We start from the raw sequence: 19,116 nt of genomic DNA, 5'->3' as shown, positions 1-19,116 counted from the left end.
TGAATAAGTCAGGGGCTGATTCTGCCACCCTAACTCCTGCAGGAGTAGTCCCATTGAAATTGTCTTAGACTGTTAACACACATGTAAAGTTAGAATTTAACCCTTTCATTTCCAGATTTGTGTGTTTACATATATTGCCAACATTTTCAAAACTGACTAGTTATTTGGGGAACTCCAATTTTTGGGTCCCCAACTTGAAAGCTCAGCATCCACTCTCTAAACATCAGGCTCCTTTAAGTCGTCTCATGCTAAGCACTCAGACTCACAAGTCACTTCTGAAAGTCAAGGACAATAACCTTAAAACTGCATTAGCCTGTTTTTGCAGCGAGACCCTAGGATTCTACCATGTTTGTTTATACAATAACAAATGCAAACCTACCAACTTCCCCCATTTTAAATGAAGTTCTCTTAACAGGTAAAGTTCCCTTAACAGGTAATGAAAACAACAGGAAAGTGTTACTGTCTAATCTGACATTACTCACTAGCTGTAAAATTCCAGGGAATCTTTTTTAACTGTTTCCAATGAAGATCTAGACTTATGGAGGATTATACTCAAATGCAATTGCCTAAGACAGCCAGAGTACAGGGATGCTCTCCTGTCACTACCATCCCCACCCACTTCTCTCCTTTATGCAGTTCCTTGTATCCTGGCTGGGGATCAGCTGGCCTAATGATTATGTGGTTGCTTCTCAACAACCAAACTCAAGTCCAGGAACTTTGATTGGCTAAGGAGTATTATTAGTCACACTGTTTGACTAGGGGAAGCTCCACTGGAGTAAAACCCCAATTGTTTGAATTTTAGAACCTAATTCATTCTTCCCATATTGCCCGACTGGCAGGCCTGTGGTTACTGGGGGAGGGTAACACCAACAGCTACAGTGTCTCAGCTGCCATGCTGTCAGCACATGGTAAAAGGTAACTGTTTCCTCCTAATCTAAAGAGCCTACATAAGACAGTGTGGATGGTACAAGCCAGTCAGCAGCAGCAAGGTGCCACAAGCACCACTCAATGGAAGGCCACTACGCCTTTAAGAGGCATATAAAGCAAAGGAAGCCTTTGATCTGACTCCTTCCCCTGATGAAGAAAGTATGTCCTCCTCACCCTCTAACTAGTAGTAGAGGCGAAAGGGGAAGGAGCAGGCTAGGGGACTGATGGCTTAGGGTATATTGGTACTGTGTCTCAGAGTATGGGTCAGCTGACTCAGACTGTGGGGCTAAAACTGGCAGTGTAGATGTTGGGGTCTCAAAGCCAGGGCTCCAGCCCAAGCGCCTAGGACACAATTTTATAGCCCCGTGAGCCCGAGTCAGCTCTCCTAGGCCAGCCAGAGGTGTTTTATTGCAGTGTAGCAAAACCCTCCGGGACGTGGTAGTGTTAGTGTGGAAGTCACGTGTTCAACCCCAACCCACACCAATAGTAACTGAAAGCTTTTATAATGTGAAGGCCTTAATGTGCCTTAGCAGATTAAATGGGATATGGACACTGTGTGATCACAGTTCCTGCAAAGCACGTTGATAGCTCAGTGTGGGAAGCTGCACTCTCACTACCCACATGTAAGCAGTTCTTTAACTCAAGAAAGCAATGGGCTGTCAGGCTAACACCTTTGATCAACACTGGTAAAAATCAAAGCTTAATAATAAAATAGAATTTTACTCCAAAGCAGCTTCCTCGGTTCTAAAAGCTTGGGGCAGAACTGGTATCAGTGTGCTCCAAAGGGCAAAGGAATCAGTAAGAGAACAATAGCTAACAGCCTTGTTCAGTGCAAGATATTTATTACTAATAAACTCATGGCTGCCAGGATAATAAACAAGTCATTGCCAAGCACAGTATATTTTAGCTTTACAGATTAAGAAAGACCTTCAGTATTCCCTGCACAGCTTTCAGTCTCTCTGCTTTCTGCCCTGGTGCCACCTTCCTCTATTCCACTCTTCATTTCATCAGCTTCTTGATCTTTAAGGTTTGTTGCCCTTCAATGACAGAGATTTGTGTGTCAAGTCACAATTTTATATTTTATTTGAGAGAAGCTGAATAAAGACCATTAATATATAAGTCCCTGAAACAACTAAGCATCTGCTTTTTGCTCTTGTCCTCTGCTGTGTTGAGCCAGGAGATCAGTTTGCAGCTGTGCATTACATTTACAATCAGTCTCCAGTGATCCTCCATCCCCTCTGCTGAGGATCAGGAATTATCACTTAAGTCAGATGCATACTATAGCAGCAGGCAGCAGCAGGTAGACACCATATAGTATTTCACTTTGGTTTCTCTCAGCAGATGCCTGAAACCTTAGATATTATATGGGGAGCAATCCAAAGCTCATGGGCTTTGGATCAGGCCCTCTATCTAACATGACTGTACATATCTGAAGCAACCCTACCTGCACCCCCATCAATTTCCTTCCTTTCCATCAGGATATTTGGGCTGTGTGAGCAGAGAAATTTTGATGCCAAACAAATTAATATGCATCCACATGGGACTGTGTGCATGCCTTTGACTCCAAAATGGAGTTGTATTGTAGGAGTGACTATTACACTTGACAGTTGGTAAGGAGGGGGCAGAATCTTCTGAGAACTGCTCACAACTATCACAGCATGTGCTAGGCTCTGGTCGTTGGTGCTAAGAGGGGGGAAAAGATTATTTGAGGCACACACAAAGTCTTTTTTAAATTATATTTCTATGATATTTGCCATTTGCAGAATTATTTCCCAGGTTGTACTGACAAATGATTGCCCTCATCAGAACATTCTGTTTATAAGATCCCTTAATCTAAAGAACCTTGATGGCTCTTCTCTTTTTATATATATTCTTCTTTTCTACTTTTTCAAACTCTAGTAATGTGGCAGGTCACCTCCAGCTTTTAGAAAGATGATCCATGCCGTTTCACAGCTACTGGCAACTTTTACTTTCCACCTACCAGAGACTACCTTAACAACACAGTCCCTTCTCTCTAGGTCTAGTAGTGAGAGTCCCAAATCCTGATGTCTCCTGCTAAGTTCTTTAAGGCATTGCTGCCACCAGAATGACAATCTGCTTTCTAGAGGGCCCAGCATAGGCTTATGCACAAAATAAAAGTACAATATACGTATGAATGAAATATCCATTATCTCCTAACCTGACCAGGCATTCCCGAGGTTCTCCTTGGACTTCATCATCCTCCGGAATTGGTTGGAGAATTTTTTCTAAGAGATCATCAAGAGTAGAATGAGCCCTATTGAATGACAGATTAAAAAGGAGACTGTCAAGTTAAATACTTTATGTTTTGAACAAACAATTTCTTTATCGGAATTACCCAAGATTACTAAAGTAAATGTTCTTTCAGTTTTAAATATCTAATTTATTTTTCACCATTCATGTTATTTACTTCTTGTTTCTCATATCTGGGGAAATAGGCCTGGCAGCTTTATCATCATTTATAGTCAGTTTCACTTGCAGGTTCTTATCCACCAGCACAAAGTTGCAGGGTTTCGGATGTTAAGCATTTATATCCCCCTTAAGGCCCAGTGTAAAGGGCCCTTAATTTAAATGAGAATCAAGTCCTGAATGATTGTTATCAAACATTACAATGGTGTAATCATACGTGGAGCAGGAATTATTTAAATCAGGTGTGAATTCCAGGAGTAAACAGTGGTCAGAAGTAATGTTCAGGATAATGGAGGGGGACAACTTGCTACCTGCACAGAATCTGCTATAACATAGTAGCATTCTCTGAAATGCTTCTAGTTGCAGACACAGGGCCAGAGAGACAGGCAGAACTGCAGGGTCTCAATGCATGGATGAAACAATAGTGTAGAGAGGAGGGTTTTAGGTTTATTAGGAACTGAGAAAACTTTTGGGAAAGGAGGCGCCTATACACAAAGGATGGGTTCCACCTAAACCAAAACGGACCAGATTGCTGGCATGTAAAATGTAAAAGGCTATAGAGATTTTTTAAACTAAGGGCTGGGGGGAAAGCCAACAGGTGCGGAGGAGCACAAAATTCGGGCAGAGACATCCATTAAGGATTAATTTATTAAAGGGGGATCTCTATACCCTCATAAAGGGGATAGGAAAGAAGTTGGCAATATACAGGTAGGAGGAAGTGAGCAATAGTCAAATGTAAAACAGTTCCATTTAAATATAACACGAGGGCAAGCAACAGAAGATTGACGCAACCCCATGTTCCAGGTATCTCTGAACCTCAGATTGCCAGAAGATGGGATTAGACGACAGCATTGAAGGAGAGTATCACTCAAAACTACCCTTTTCTGTTCATTCCCTCTGAAGCATCTGGCACTGCCCACTTGTCACAGATGGGATACTGGGCTAGATGGACCATTAGTCTGACCCAGCATGACCATTCTTATGTAACATATTGAACTCTACTTTAATACTTTGCCTCCCGAGATCTAAAGTGCTTTGGAAACAGCCTCCTTACTCTTCTCTTTTAGTACCTTTCTGTTTCTTCTGCTAGATTCAATATCTCTTTAGTCGATAAGCTGTGATCTCTCTCTCCCTTATTCTCAATTTTTTCTTCCTCCTCTTTGTCTTCTGGATTAATTTGAGTGAGAACTATTTGCATAAACAGAGTGACTTTTAATGTCAAAGATACAAGTGAAGTGGTTAAAGAAATTAAAATGCATTTGTACATCCTACTGTGCTTCAGAAACTTTCATTTGTCGATTTCTTTAGCATCCTGCCCCAAATCATCTGATTTTCAATTAAATAAGTCCATTGTGGATCTATTTTTAGAAATGGCCAGTAGCAAGACCCAGATAAGTAGTGAAATCTACTACCTTTCTATATTCACAGGGGCGAACATATTGCTGCATGCTCAAATGGAAAATGCATGAGGAAATAAATCTTTAATCTTTCCCCCTTGTCCTTCTAGATATGGCAGAAAATCAAAAGGAAACCTGTAGATGTTGGCTTTGTTGCCCTAGTTAGCAGAATCCAACAATATTTATTTCTCCCTAGACTTATCTTAGTAAATTTTGTTCCCTGTAGCATATGAATTAATTCACAGCCACCTTCTGCTAAACTATGATAAGCAGGAAGCAGCAGGCTGTCACTAGAATGAAATCTGTAATAGCTATACTTTATGCAAATACAAAAACCCATGCTGACTGACCAGCAAGCAACACAGGATGCTGCATTCCTCACCATCTAAGAACAAGATACCCCTGTGTATGAACACTCACAGTGGCTTCTTTACTCCAGGTAACTATTTTAAATGGGTAAAGATCTCACACAACTTGTAGGGCAACACAAACAAGTGCCAGTATCATCCTTGAGTACCTTTTTAGCATCTATACAGAGTAACTCATGTTTCTGACTTGCTTTCACCTGCTTTCCCCCTTTTCCTTCTGCCTTCCTAATAACAAATGCAGAGCCCATTCATTAAATTTTAGGTTTTTTTATTCACCTGGTGACTTGAGCTGCGCATCTGAAACATGACTCCCATCTATTATCATTCTGGGTTTCAATGGCATGGGAAATTCAGTATTGTGTCCTTTGGTCTCTTAAAACAGAACGCAGACCACATGATATTGGAGCTCTGCGTGCTCTGTAATTATGGCCAAACAGCTGCAATTTTCTTGAAGTATGAGATCAGAGAGTTATAAGAAATGTGAAAGGGTAATCTAAATACAAAATAAACTGCCACATCATTAGAATGCACCCTTGGAGAAAGCACAGAGCACTCTTTACTGATTTGCTCTTGGATTGACAACTTGATCTCTCTTTTGCTGCAAAACCTGAGCCAGCTGTTCATTATCCCTCCTTTCTGGGTTACAGCGCCTATCTTAGATGAAAACTGTAGTGTCATGATACAAGTAAAGTTACACTCAAAGAGCACAACCCTGCAGCCTCTCTCCACACAAGACTCTCACAGACTTCAGTGAGAGCTCTGCAGACAGACAGATTGCGATAATGGGAAAGAACCTCTGCTACTGATTTGAAGGGTTCTGATTTAGAAAGATGATGCTCAGAGCCCTGTCTGGAAAGGGTGAAATATTTTCAAGTTCTTCCAAATCTCTGTGTCAGGATGGCAACCACAGATCCAAAAAAGCCAGCAAATAAAAGTTTAGCACAACAGCTAAACATATCAGTAGTCATTATTTGAGTCATTTATTTTAGAACGAGAACTGTTCTGCATCAACACAAAAGTTATTTGTAATTGCAATCTCAATCTCATTGCTGTCTACTATCGGCAACTAACCATTCATTGGCATGTTGTGGGTATGGGAACCTTTCTCCTCAAAGTCCTGATAGGGGGCATCTTGCTGCTTTAAATTTTCTGTTGAAAAAAAGTAGCACTTGTTTCTTTACTGCTTCAGATATTGTTTCAAAATTCCATGTTATTTGGGGCAGTGTGTTACTTTTTCTATTTACGTGCAAACTAAACAATATGTAATCTGAAACTGACCCATAATTTAATCTTACAATTTGTCATAGGATCACAAGGTACCTTCTCTGTGCCAACCTCCCATTTCCTTGCTTTAGGATATGAGGTAACAAATGGACAAGGTATATATATATATATATATTGCCAACCACTGTGACCTAATAAATAGAAGAGTCTTTTGAGGATGTATTTGCCCTTTGTTTGGGAATACAAAAACATTCAATTATAATTCTCAATTATCTGAATGTCAGAAGTGTGGGAGTGAGGTGGGGGAGATAAAGGAAGTAATTTTGTACAACCAAGGGAATATTTGGGGGAAACAATGGAAAATTTTGCACTGTATTTTCTGTCTGGAGGTATATGCAAATAGGGAAAGAAACTTAAATAATTTAGGATGAGCTCTTCAATAATGCCTGAGGGATTTGGATGCCCAGCTCCCATTAGTTTTAATGGAGAATAGGCATCCAAATCCCTTAGGAATCTTTGAAGATTTCAGCCTTACTTCACATGTGGAACTTATTTCAATGTTAAATTATAGCAACACTCAGCAACTTGACTGCCATCCTCGTCAGGATTACTGGTCACAACTGTTCTGTGATGTTTGTGAATCTGCCAGGTCAGGAGCCTTAAGGCCCAATTCATTATGAAGCTTGGTGCCAATTATTTAAGTTGTTGACATCTAATTTGTTACTCATCTTCTGGCAACAGCTGGGTTGAGATCTCCCATATGGTCACCTATGCATTTTGTATTAGTGCATCATGCTGGGAAATCCTGATCATCCATAGGAGGACAACCCTGGATATAAAATGTAATTGACAAGCCCCAAAACATTTTGGTTTTAACGCTGCTTACCGATTTCATCAAGTAGCTCCTGGGCTGGTGGAGGCAGCTCATTAATAAAGTGGTCTGATGCCTGGGAGAAAGCTGGGCTCGAATCAGCTGGAAAAAAAATGTCTAATCAACTAATAGTGATGAATAACTATAATACAAGCTCTGATTACGGCAACATCTAACAAACCTTCCCTGAGCTAATTTAAAGCTAGACATAAAGCTAGACTTGCAGTTACAGGCCTCAATTTTGTGGATGCAATTTGGAGCCAACAATTAGCCAGCAAATCGAGGGCCGTGATCGTTCCCCTTTATGCGACATTGGTGAGGCCTCATCTGGAGTACTGTGTCCAGTTTTGGGCCCCACACTACAAGAAGGATGTGGAAATATTGGAAAGAGTCCAGCGGAGGGCAACAAAAATGATTAGGGGTCTGGAGAACATGACTTATGAGGAGAGGCTGAGGGAACTGGGATTGTTTAGTCTCCAGAAGAGAAGAATGAGGGGGGATTTGATAGCTGCTTTCAACTACCTGAGGGGGGGTTCCAAAGAGGATGGAGCTCGGCTGTTCTCAGTGGTGGCAGATGACAGAACAAGGAGCAGTGGTCTCAAGTTGCAGTGGGGGAGGTCTAGGTTGGATATTAGGAAACACTATTTCACTAGGAGGGTGGTGAAGCACTGGAATGCTTTACCTAGGGAGGTGGTGGAATCTCCTTCCTTGGAGGTTTTTAAGGCCCGGCTTGACAAAGCCCTGGCTGGGATGATTTAGTTGGGAATTGGTCCTGCTTTGAGCAGGGGGTTGAACTAGATGACCTCCTGAGGTCCCTTCCAACCCTGATATTCTATGATTCTATGATTTGCACCTACAATTTAGGTCTATCACTGTAGGTGTCCAAATTCTTAATCTGCAGGTGCAAACAGGAAATCTGGGTTCTGAGTTACCTAATACAATCATTTGCAAGTGAAAAACTGCCCACTGTTCTCTGCCGCTGCAAAAGTCGAGATCTGGTTAAGGCCAGGTAGGAAACGTGTTCCTTACAATAATGCAGCTGTGAGATTTCTTTAATAACCTGCTGTACCTTTCCGTAAGTCGCTCTGCTGAGTGGCAGGAAATGGGTTACGAGATTCTTTCCTGGCCTTTCTCAAAAGTGAAGAAGCACTGAGTGCTGACAAACCACTCTGTAAAAGACCATGTATAAATGAAGCATAGGAGTATAAACTGTTTTTCTGTGTTCTTCTCCTCGGATAAACCCAAGATGAGAGGAGGCAATAATCAACTAGCATAAAGTTCATCTGTTCTATTCTTCACGCTGGCCCATAACCTCAGAGTCAGATCATGCACTCAGTGTGCAGCACAGAATACAAACAGGAAGACAAGGAGCAAATGCAGCTGCCACCCTTCAGACAAACATTGTGATGGGTCTCCTTAGCGTTCTACCAGTCCTTAATGATACTATCAGATTATCCCATTTTTATCTGTTTTAACCCTTCATAGTACCATGATCAACATCCTTCCAGCCACAGACAACTGGACAGGACTCTGTCAGGAGGCCAGTTTTGTCATACCCTGAGATGAGTTGAACCCATTAGTCTAGGCTAAAGGATTCTCAGAGAGAGAGAGAGTGAGTGTGTGTGTGTGTGTGTGTGCATGCAAATCCATAATTATAACAGCTAGTAGTGACTAGATACAAAAATGTCCCAGTAATATACACAAGGAGGAAAGTGTGTAACCACAGACAAGACCATGTTTTCAAAATGGAAATAGGGGCTTAGTACCGAAACTTAATTCCAGAGGGATTTTTCAGGAGGGTAAGTGACAGCAATGTAAATTTCTCTGCAGTGCAAGTCAAGGCAGAACTGTGCTGTTAATGTATTTAATGAACTCCAGCGATCAGCCCTGCAAATCTAAAGCTGCAGCGCTGACCTGAGGACAGTTAATGTGGCTGCCAGTGTTCTGGATGAACAAACCGTAATTTAATCTTTAAATGGCAACCTCCCCAATGAATAACAATAAGAAAGGTGTTAAGGCAACTGTTTATATATAATCCTCTTGAATAGCAGTCAAACTAATGTTCTGGCACCAGAATATTTTCAGCTCCAAAAAGATCAGTGGAAAACGCTAAGGTTTCCTTGGAAATATGGTGTCTCTATACAGTGAGGGTTTTTTGACACAACAGAACTGATAATGTAACGCCAATCCTATGCACGTAGTAAAAGGACAAATTAAACCCCTTAATATAATGGTTTTCTGAATGCTGTGAACATCCAAACAACCCTTATGCCCAGGCTGCTTCAATTTGTAACTTGTTTCTTAAGAAACCATTCTTCTTTGCCTGCACATCCCTCCCCAACCCCATTTTAAGACACCCTTCCTAAGTGTAACTTGAAATTTACAAATCTGAAAACTCCCACCTCTTTCTGAGCAGATGTAATTCTCACCCTCACCAAGACAAAGATCAAGGGGTTTATAAATCAGCTGCAAACTCTACAGTACTGATATCTTCTGAGATACCATCTTCTACATACACACAAGTCTTTTGGATTGAGAGCAGGAAGGGACTGATCTTAGTACCAAGAATTCCGTTTCATTCTTGATCAAACTAACTGCTCAGTGCACTCCAGATCAAGCAATATAACAGCTAATTTCTAGGAGAGCTCAGATTCAGTGTAGGATTTTACTTTCCTCTTTGCATTTCTATATACTGAGCTGTGTGAAACGTTGATGGGTGAGTTGCACTGAGGAGTGCCTACCAATAAAATACCAAAAAATAAGACAGATGAAACAAATTACTTTCTCAATTTTATCGTGTCCTTCATAGCATACCAAGCCTATCTTGGGTTCACAAAATGTTTGAAGATATTATCATACACAATTTATACACACAAAGCATGTTAACATTCTTATTAAAAATAGAGGGAGACATCCTGAGCCACGTGAAGTCAATAAGTTTTGTCATTGACTCCAACAGAGCTGGGATTTAACCCAGAATCTTTACAAAACTATATGACTCCATATAAGTATCACTTCTTGCAGTTATATTAAGGCATTTTGAAAATATATGAGAGGGGAAAGAGTTTAGGAATTGAGCTGACATAAAGGAAGTACAATTTCCTACACTTACAGGCTCAGTCAATCCAGAGAAGTAGGCTTCTGAGTTCCTTCCCTTTTCACGGGCTGTAATGAAGCTACTAGACACTGTTAGGGAAGTCTCCTGAGTAGCCCAACAAGAGGTATCCACGGGAATTTCATGGCAGTCTCTGCATTTCTTGATGGTTGATGACACTTTTTTCCCTGTGAAGAAAAGGCAAGAGAAAAGCTAGCATGTGGACTTTTCTTTTTATTTTGTTGTAACTAAGCTGCTGTTGCATTTTAATATACACAGAATCAGATTTTTAAAGAAATCAGGCATGTAATTGCATGGTTAATTCACATATGTTGTTGCATACCAAACTTTGAAAAATCTTTGCCCACAATAGTTGCTCCCTAAACAGATATTCAGTGGTATTATTGCTGATTGTGACTGGGATCTCCAGTTCATCAATGACAAAGAGGACACCCATTCATGAATCTTTGACTACTCAACCGATAGAGATACTGAGTTAAGGAATATGGAGCAAGGTAAAGCAACATGTTATTTTTTAAAATAATATTTAAGCTCAATAATCAAAATGTAGTGGAAATCTTGACTCCTAGCCCCAAAGGGTTGAGTAATTCTCTGATCCTCTCCTCTCTGCAGTTACCTGGGCTGAGTGGAGTGCTGACGCTAGTTGGTGCATGACTCACTCTGGGTGTTTTACAAGTTATATCCTTACAAGAGTTCTCTCGCTCACATGAAATACTGGACAAATCCTGAATATCTGTCAATGATCTAGAGGATTGATAGTGAAAGAGAGTCAGATGGTTAGAAGATCTATTTTTAACTGTTACCTCCTTACACATTTTGTGTTACTACATCATGCTACTGTACTTTCAGGTTCTAGAACGTTGTTTAGAATTGTTTAATCTTGTTTGGTTTTCTAGAGGGAAGTGAGAGACTCCTTATGACAGCTGCATGAGGAGTTCTCAAAAGGCTACAGAATACCCAGTCCAGGGATCCAGAAAAGCTTAGAAAGAGAAAGGATAAGTTAGCTACCGACCTTGAGTTTCTTTTCAAAACCTCTTCCCTGCAATAATTCTAATCTACAAGGTGCTCAGCAGTAGGTTACCCTTCTACAAGAGAATGCTAACAAAACTGTCACCACAGCTCAGGAAAGGATCTCAAGACTTAACGAACAAAAGAGACTTCAGTGGAACACAGACTAATTTGGCACTCTTGGTTCTTGCAGCTTTAGTTGTCCTCCAAGTGAATTACTTGGACGAAGTGAAACTTACATACATATACTCTAAAGAGACCTTGGTGTCTTCTTGAGGACATAAGTGCTTGCAGGACTGGTGCCAAACTGAGGAACCCAACATCCCCACTAGCTATACTCTGAAGTTTCCCCTTAAGACTGTGCTTTAATAAGCTTTGTTGATCAGAAGGGAAATTTCAGCTGTGGACCATTGTCTCAGAAGTTTATCTGTGACTTTTACCCATATTTTTTTTTAAAAGTTCGCTTTTCAATTTAAAATCGAAGTCCATAAGTCCATTCTGCCAAGTGTTCCTGTCCTACCAAAATAATAGGTTAAAAACCTCCATCACATTATTTGGGATCTATATTTGTTTGCTGTGAAAGGTATTTAACTGGAAACTAATGATTTAAAGTTATTTTGTTTGAAACTTCAATTTAATATGTTCAGCAGGAACAGTGATTCCCTAATACTTTCACTTCTATGCACAACACCCACTGACATTCTCTTTCATTAATTTAATTACTCATGAATATAAAAATACTTAGAAGTAAGCTAAGGTCTACTGTAGATGTTTGATTTTTTGTACCTACCCACCCTGCTTACCATAATGAAATAGTATCTCTGCAATTTGCATGGCTTCCTGTTTTTGAATTTCTGAATTTTTGAATTTGAACATCACATTTTCTTACTTTATATAAACAGAAAAATCTTATAATGGTAACGGTTGATTTGCTGAAGTTTCACTATGAAACAATGTGTGCCCTTACATATCTTTCTCTTTGAACTCTTTTGGTGTCTCCTTAGATATCATTTCTTGTGATGCTTCAGCACTGGAAAGAGAAAAAATTAAGAGCACATATTCATCTATTCTCTTGGAAAATCATGAAAATAAACATTAAAAAAGAGCATAAAGGAAACTGAAGAAACTTAAAAGACTAGCTCTGTGGGGCTAGTGTGAAGCTCATCAAAATCAGAACTTGCTTAAAGTCTTGAAGCATAGGTATAGAGGAGTAAGAGAAAAGCTGATGTACACAGTAGATATGAATCTGTACTGTATCTTACACAATCAATGTATGCATTATAAATGCCAGTGGTTTCAAACAAAACTATTTGAACATTAAATCAAAACTTGTGTAAGACTTTTCGTTACTTCCTTTTCCCCACCTTTTGTCCGTCTTTTCTATATTCTAAGCTCTTTAGGATTCTTTCTTATTAGGTATATGTACAACACCTAGTGCAGTGGGGCCTTGATCTTGGCTGATGCCTCTATATATTATTGTAATATAAACAAATGAGAATAATGGAAACAGAAACACCCCACCTGACAGTTAAACATGGCTGCAAGACTCCAAACACTGAGCTATTAACCACAGACAGGGGTCATGTGTCCATGTCTACTTCAAATTCTGCCTCCTCCCATCCAGAGGAAGAGAGGTGGACCTCCACAGAGAAGGCAGGGAAACCATCCCTGTGGCCTCTGTGCACCTCTGCACCCTGCTCTTGATCTTCCCTCTCACAGAAGCTGTGCTGCCACTGCCTGTTACATTCACTAGCTACACCCCATTCCTCCATGAAGGTGCAGAAGGGGACAGAAAGCTTCTTGAGTCATCCTTGAATAAGGCCCCTACTCAGCTTGAATCATTCCAAGTAACAGCCCAGCAGTGAGAAATGGTGCATACAAATGGGATATTGCATATGGACTTACCTCCCTGCGCCCCACATACCCACACATTAACTCTCCCTTATTTTGCATAGCTTTGTGGATTTTATGGGGTGTACTATAGTACAATCCTTTTGACCAGTGTGTGCTGTACAAGGCATGCTCTCTACTATGGAGCGAACTTGCCCAGCCAGTTACTTAAACAGCAAACTGGTACAAAATGCAGTACTAATTCAGGTGGAGTGAGTCTCTGCCCGAGCTTACCTGCCCACTCCCCTCGCATACCCAGCTCCATCCAGGATGCAGATTAAAGCAAGGAATTGCCATCTGTGAATAGGGTCTGACTTGTTCATGGCAAGTCCAGTAAGAGATGAAATCCAACAGCAGGCCCTCAGGCAGCAAAGCCTTGGGAGCCATTGCAATATTATTTGAAATGTAAATAAAAACACAGCAATACGGTTTCAATTAAAAGCTGAGCTCTGGCTGTGCCTCTGTTTGTAATTTATCAGGTGGTTACAGGTTGCAGAAGTTTTGCATTTCAAATGTATTAAACCAAGCAAAAGAACATGAACCAACAAACCCCTGTCCATTGCGCTCGTCTATTGCATCCTTCCCCTACCACACACACCTCCTTCTATTTCAAATGCTGAGCTGTGGGTCAGGAGCCATGTCTCTCTTTAGGTTTCTACAGCACTAGCACGACCACAATAACAAACAGTGCCACCTGAGCTGCAATACTAAGGCACAACACACGGCAAGAGCTCTTGATCTTAATTACCTGGTATTAGTCTGTTTAAGATGGTGGCATTTCAGTATATGTACTACATCTAACATACATAGAATTATTTTTCCTCTTTTAATCATAACTCCCTCATTAAGCAAAGACAGCAATAGTAACACAGTAAAAGGTAAAACCTCATCCATCAGGCTTGTGAAAGCACTTCTAATATTTCCTGGCTAGAAAATACATAGATCACCATTTTAAAAAAACACCATGGACAGTTTATTTGAGCATTAGGTATTTCAGCAGGATTAATAAAGAGAGAGCATGTTGTGTATAACCTAATTTTTGTTAGAAGTGGCATAATAAGTCTTTCTACCTGGCTACAGGAGTATGGTTGACTTGATTCACTCTCACTTCGTTACTGCCAAGGCCTTTTACTGCTGCGTTGCACATAAATATTTTCTCTCCTGAATACAAATAGCAAATGTTCCCGGTTATTGGGTTTTCAAATAAAAAAGTGGGACATAACTTACTGAACAGGAAATTACAACTTTATTATATTTTCAGTTCTTGTGACCTCTGTCGTGGTTGTTCTAAGAGACAAATGCATTTTTAAAGATGCATTTTCATAAACATATTCCAGCTGCCAGCCATCCTGCCAATGGGGGATTGAAGATATTGAAACATTTACAAATCCTCATTGAATAAGGACTGACAAAAGAACAGACATACCATGCTTTTCTTTGCATTCCAGATATATTATTTCAGATCTAACAGGTCTCATCCCCAAGGGAAGTCTGGCAATCAGAATATTAGCGTAGATATAAAAACTCTAATTCGATTTCCATGTCTCTTGCTAGTACATTACGTGAAGCTGCTAATTCAGCAATAGGTACAAAAGAAATTGGTCACAACAGATTTCTGGCTGCAGTGCTACAAGTGAATGATCAAAACGTCACAACTCCAATAATTCACTGATTACCATGTATGGGCCTGATCCTACAAGATACCATGCGCCCTCAATTCCCATTAAACTCACTGGGAATGGAGGCAACCAGGCCCAAATGAATCCAGTTTCAGCTTCCTACTGGGAAAGTTGCTGACTAAATACACCTCTACCTCGATATAACGCTGTCCTCGGGAGCCAAAAAATCTTACCGCGTTATAGGTAAAACCGCGTTATATCGAACTTGCTTTGATCCACCGGAGTGTGCAGCCCCGCCCCCCAGGGCACTGCTTTACTGCGTTATATCCAAATTCGTGTTATATCAGGTCATGTTATATTGGGGCAGAGGTGTATTAGGCCTGCCAACATTTGGCAGTCCTGCACCACAAAAGTAAGGACACGGGAGTATCCACTGCAAGGAGGAAACACAAATAACAAGCATGTATTTAACAGTGTTATTGTAGCTATGTTGGTCCCAGGACATGAGAGAGACAGGGCAGGTGAGGTAGTATATTCTATTGGACCAACTTCTGTTGGTGAAAGAGACAAGCTTTTGAGCTTCACAGAGCTCTTCCTCGGGTCTGACGAAGGTAACCAGAATGTATAAGTTAAGCATTACCTGATCCTGTATCAGTAGAGGTTGATTTCTGTACACAGGCTTCTTGGGTTACTTCTAACTCATCTTCAGAAATTGAGGTCTGAAGAGACACAATGCATCAAATTAAATTTCTCACAGGCAAGCTGTAAAAGGAGAACTCTTGTCCCTGTACAATGTACACCCTAATCAGTGTGGAAAGAAGCAAATCTTTCAGGAGCTTTTAATTTTTAGGCGCAATAATGAACAGCATGCATTATATCTGACATCCTTCACAAATAATTTCATCTTCTCTAGGAAATGAATAAAAACTGTCTCCCAAAGATGCAACAGTAAATGAAGAGTGCTGGGAGGGGAAGACTTAGTGTAAGAGCGGCCAAAAAAATTTCTTAGCCTAACAACAGAGTTTTTAATTTTAAGGTTACACAAAAGCCTTAATTTCCCTGTAAAAAATGAGCCAGGAGAACATGCTTTTTTTTTTTTTTTTAGGAATAGGGCTAATTGTTAAGAGGAACAAATTTATCAGAGGGCACGGAAAAGGAGTGCTTGTCAATAAAGATGTCACAATAAAGATAGCTCTTTTCCACACCAACATAAACAAAACCACAAGTGTTTTTATTTGCCCTTAAGCTTGAGATACATTTTACTCCTGTGTAGACTTTGCTTTTACCTCTCGTTCTGAGTTTTCCTGAGCAGCTGGAGAGAAAAAATAATCCGGATCAGGAGTGAAAAACTCATCTGATATGTCAGGAGAGGAACTGGGGGAACGAGTTAATTCACTTGAATGTTCCTGTGAAAGATGTTATAAAACATCATAAAAAAGTTATGATGCCTTCACAACTATGTCCGTATTGTATAATATACTCTTAGTCAACAACGTTAAATAATAACATGTTTGTTATTTTATTGTAATTTCAGACTGAAACCAATGAGCCTCCTTCACTCAGGCATATCACTTTTATTCTGCTTACATTTTTAATAATTCCACCTTTAGCATACGTTTACATTATTTCTCTGGCATTATCCCTTCAGCTATTATGGGACTATTGTGTCAGCAGCTAGTGTACCACCTTGTGCAGTGGGCCCACCAGATCCCAGGTAAGCAGAGCTGGAGATATGTTAGAGGAGTGCTCTGAGAGACCTCACACCAGGACATTAAGGCTGGTCTACACTACAGGATTAGGTCAACATAAGCTGCATTGCATCGACCCAGCTGTGGAAGCATATTCACTTAAATTTGGCTCCTGCCAATGTAAGTGCCCCTCTACATCGATTTAATAACACTACATCCCTGAGCGGCGCAGAGTCACGGTCAATGTAATTAGGTTGACACAGTGTCAGTGTAGACACTGCTTTGCTTACGTTGACTGTTACTGGCTTTCAGAAGCCGTCCCACAGTGCCCCACACTGACAATACAATCGATACACATGCTCCTGATGAGGATACACACCGCCGACACAAGGAGGCAAGTGTGCACATACGCAAGCGATTTAATAACTGCAGTGGCTGTATGCCGACATGAGTTAGGTCAACATAATTCTGTAGCGTACACGTGGCCCTAGTACCATGAGAAGTGGAACTGTCAATTCAGTATGTTGTATTCTTCCCTCTGAATCTGAAGCAGTGTCAGAGAGTGCTGTGCTGCCAGAGGGACTATTTTTCAGACCTCTTAAGGTCATTCAAGCCAATGGCATTTTTTGTTGGAATAAATGTCAACCCTGGCAACAGTCCAACTTGGATAATTACATACTGTCGACAGTACCTAAATTGCCCTGGAGTTTTTATTCACTTCCTTCATTAAACTGTTCTAATGTGCTGTTAAACCTCCCAGACATGTTGTAAAACAGATCTTGTTGGTCTGCCAGATGTGCTGTAAGGCCCATCTCTTTTCCCAAGCATTTGGGGAGGAGGTGGGTTGGTGGGAGAATCTAGTGGGTTTAGGGGAGGAGTATTATTACCTGGGCAATTTAATCAATGAGGGCCAGATTTTCAAAGGTATTTAGGCACCTGAAGTGACTAAGCATGTCAGTCATCTAACTCTCATGGATTTCAATGGGAGTTAGTCCCTAAACTGATAATCCCACTAGGTATCTATCTGCATCTTTGGGTGCCTAAAGACATTGGAAAATCTGACCCTTGGGGTATTTATATTGTAATAACTGTCTATATGGCAGGAACTATTTTTATTTTATAAAACGAAGCTCTTGGTGTTTCACAGTATTAAAAACCCCGTAATTCTGCAATACAAAATGTGCATCACACATTGACTGAGCCATACAATAATCGTACATATTGTAAACTCGAGGGGGGGGAATCTCATCTCTCTATGGGGTTTACATGCAAAAAGGATGTCTGCTAGGGGTTTTGGGGTGCATTCCTGCCTAGTTTTTCTACACTGCAGGCATACATGTGCTTTGCCATCACTCTGTGAAAATTACTTTTAAAAGCACAAATCAACTTCAGATTTGGACATACCTTTTGTTCTCCTACTCCCAATTTCTTTAGAGTCTCAGTGTTAGATATTTCATTTGATTGTTGTATATTTCAGCCTACCCTCCCACTGCTCACATTGCCTTGGTGGTTTTACAGACCTAAACAACAAATGGAGGACTCATAGGGAACTCATAGCTAAAAGATCAGCAATATCTGGCTGCCTTCATTTTTCAATATGCAACACACACAAAACAAATATACAACTACCTGTCACAAAACTGATCTCATAGATTACTAGTAGTAATTATATTTCTTGGATTACTGTACATACACAGCAGGGATTCTCAGCTTCTGTTGGACTGATTGAATTTTTAGGAAGGTTTGCTCCGCGCTCTGCTTGCTCATCTTTTGCTAGAGACTGCCAACTTCTGCCTAACAAATTGAAGCATGTCAGAATGGAACACAATTATTATGCAAAGGATAATGTGGCCTGAATGGTTTGTGCAACTGATGGAATATAAATGTGACTAAATCTATGAATGGCAATAAAGCTACATGATCTATTGGGGAATGGAAAGATAATGACAATTAAATGCCCAATTCATAAAGGCAAACATGTGAATCTTCACTGAGGGTTGTCCTGAAAATGTTCTTCTTCAAAATGGCATCCATGTGCATGTCACTAATGATTCATTTTTGAAAATCTCAATTAGCAACATATTAGGATCTAAGCTAGCACTATGCAGCAACAACGCATTGTATAAGGAACTAATCTCAGGCTCCATGCACATAAAATGCAAACCATAGGACAAGTCAGTCAGAACTCTGTCCTATGGCATCTGTCATTGTGTAGGGCTTGCCCTATGTGGGATCGGGTCATCGGTCTCATCTGGGTGCGACTATTTCACTGACAAAACACAGTCATTTTCATCTATGGTTCTGTGTATGTGTCTTTGCCGAGAGGCCTGTCCTTGCTCATTACCCAGTGTGGGTGTGAGAAACATGAGTTTACAGTGAGACATATAGCAGCTGGATTCCTCTTTCGGAAGCCATCAACCTGATTTCTTCATGAGATCTCAGGGACAGAACCTCCAAGTGGGGGTCCACAGTCAATTAGATATTGATTGCTAAAACTTCCTTTGTGAACTTAGCAGTGGCCTCTCTCTCTCTGTGTGTGTGTGTGTGTGTGTGTGTGTGTGTGTGTGTGTGTGTGTGTGTGT

General features: G+C 40.5%; 1 protein-coding gene across 1 annotated transcript in view; it reads right to left on the bottom strand.

Annotated features, from left to right (window-relative positions):
• Positions 1-19,116, bottom strand: part of TEX14 (testis expressed 14, intercellular bridge forming factor) — a 57,062-nt gene that overhangs the window by 1,002 nt on the left and 36,944 nt on the right. Inside the window, exons 17-29 of the mRNA XM_024211286.1 lie at positions 18,228-18,328; positions 16,133-16,252; positions 15,487-15,565; positions 14,298-14,388; positions 12,305-12,367; positions 10,946-11,073; positions 10,327-10,496; positions 8,284-8,383; positions 7,230-7,316; positions 6,191-6,268; positions 4,425-4,542; positions 3,107-3,202; positions 1,855-1,964 (exon numbers count right to left, since the gene is read on the bottom strand). Of these exons, the coding sequence (XP_024067054.1) occupies positions 1,855-1,964; positions 3,107-3,202; positions 4,425-4,542; positions 6,191-6,268; positions 7,230-7,316; positions 8,284-8,383; positions 10,327-10,496; positions 10,946-11,073; positions 12,305-12,367; positions 14,298-14,388; positions 15,487-15,565; positions 16,133-16,252; positions 18,228-18,328 (1,341 nt within the window). The remainder of the gene's footprint in view (positions 1-1,854; positions 1,965-3,106; positions 3,203-4,424; positions 4,543-6,190; positions 6,269-7,229; positions 7,317-8,283; positions 8,384-10,326; positions 10,497-10,945; positions 11,074-12,304; positions 12,368-14,297; positions 14,389-15,486; positions 15,566-16,132; positions 16,253-18,227; positions 18,329-19,116) is intronic.

The sequence above is a fragment of the Terrapene carolina genome, unplaced genomic scaffold (genome assembly GCF_002925995.2).
Source record: "Terrapene carolina triunguis isolate 2854851 unplaced genomic scaffold, T_m_triunguis-2.0 Scaffold231, whole genome shotgun sequence".
In the NCBI taxonomy this organism is placed as follows: domain Eukaryota; kingdom Metazoa; phylum Chordata; order Testudines; family Emydidae; genus Terrapene; species Terrapene triunguis.
Note: the sequence above shows the minus strand (reverse complement) of the source record. Positions and strands in the feature narration are given on the sequence as shown.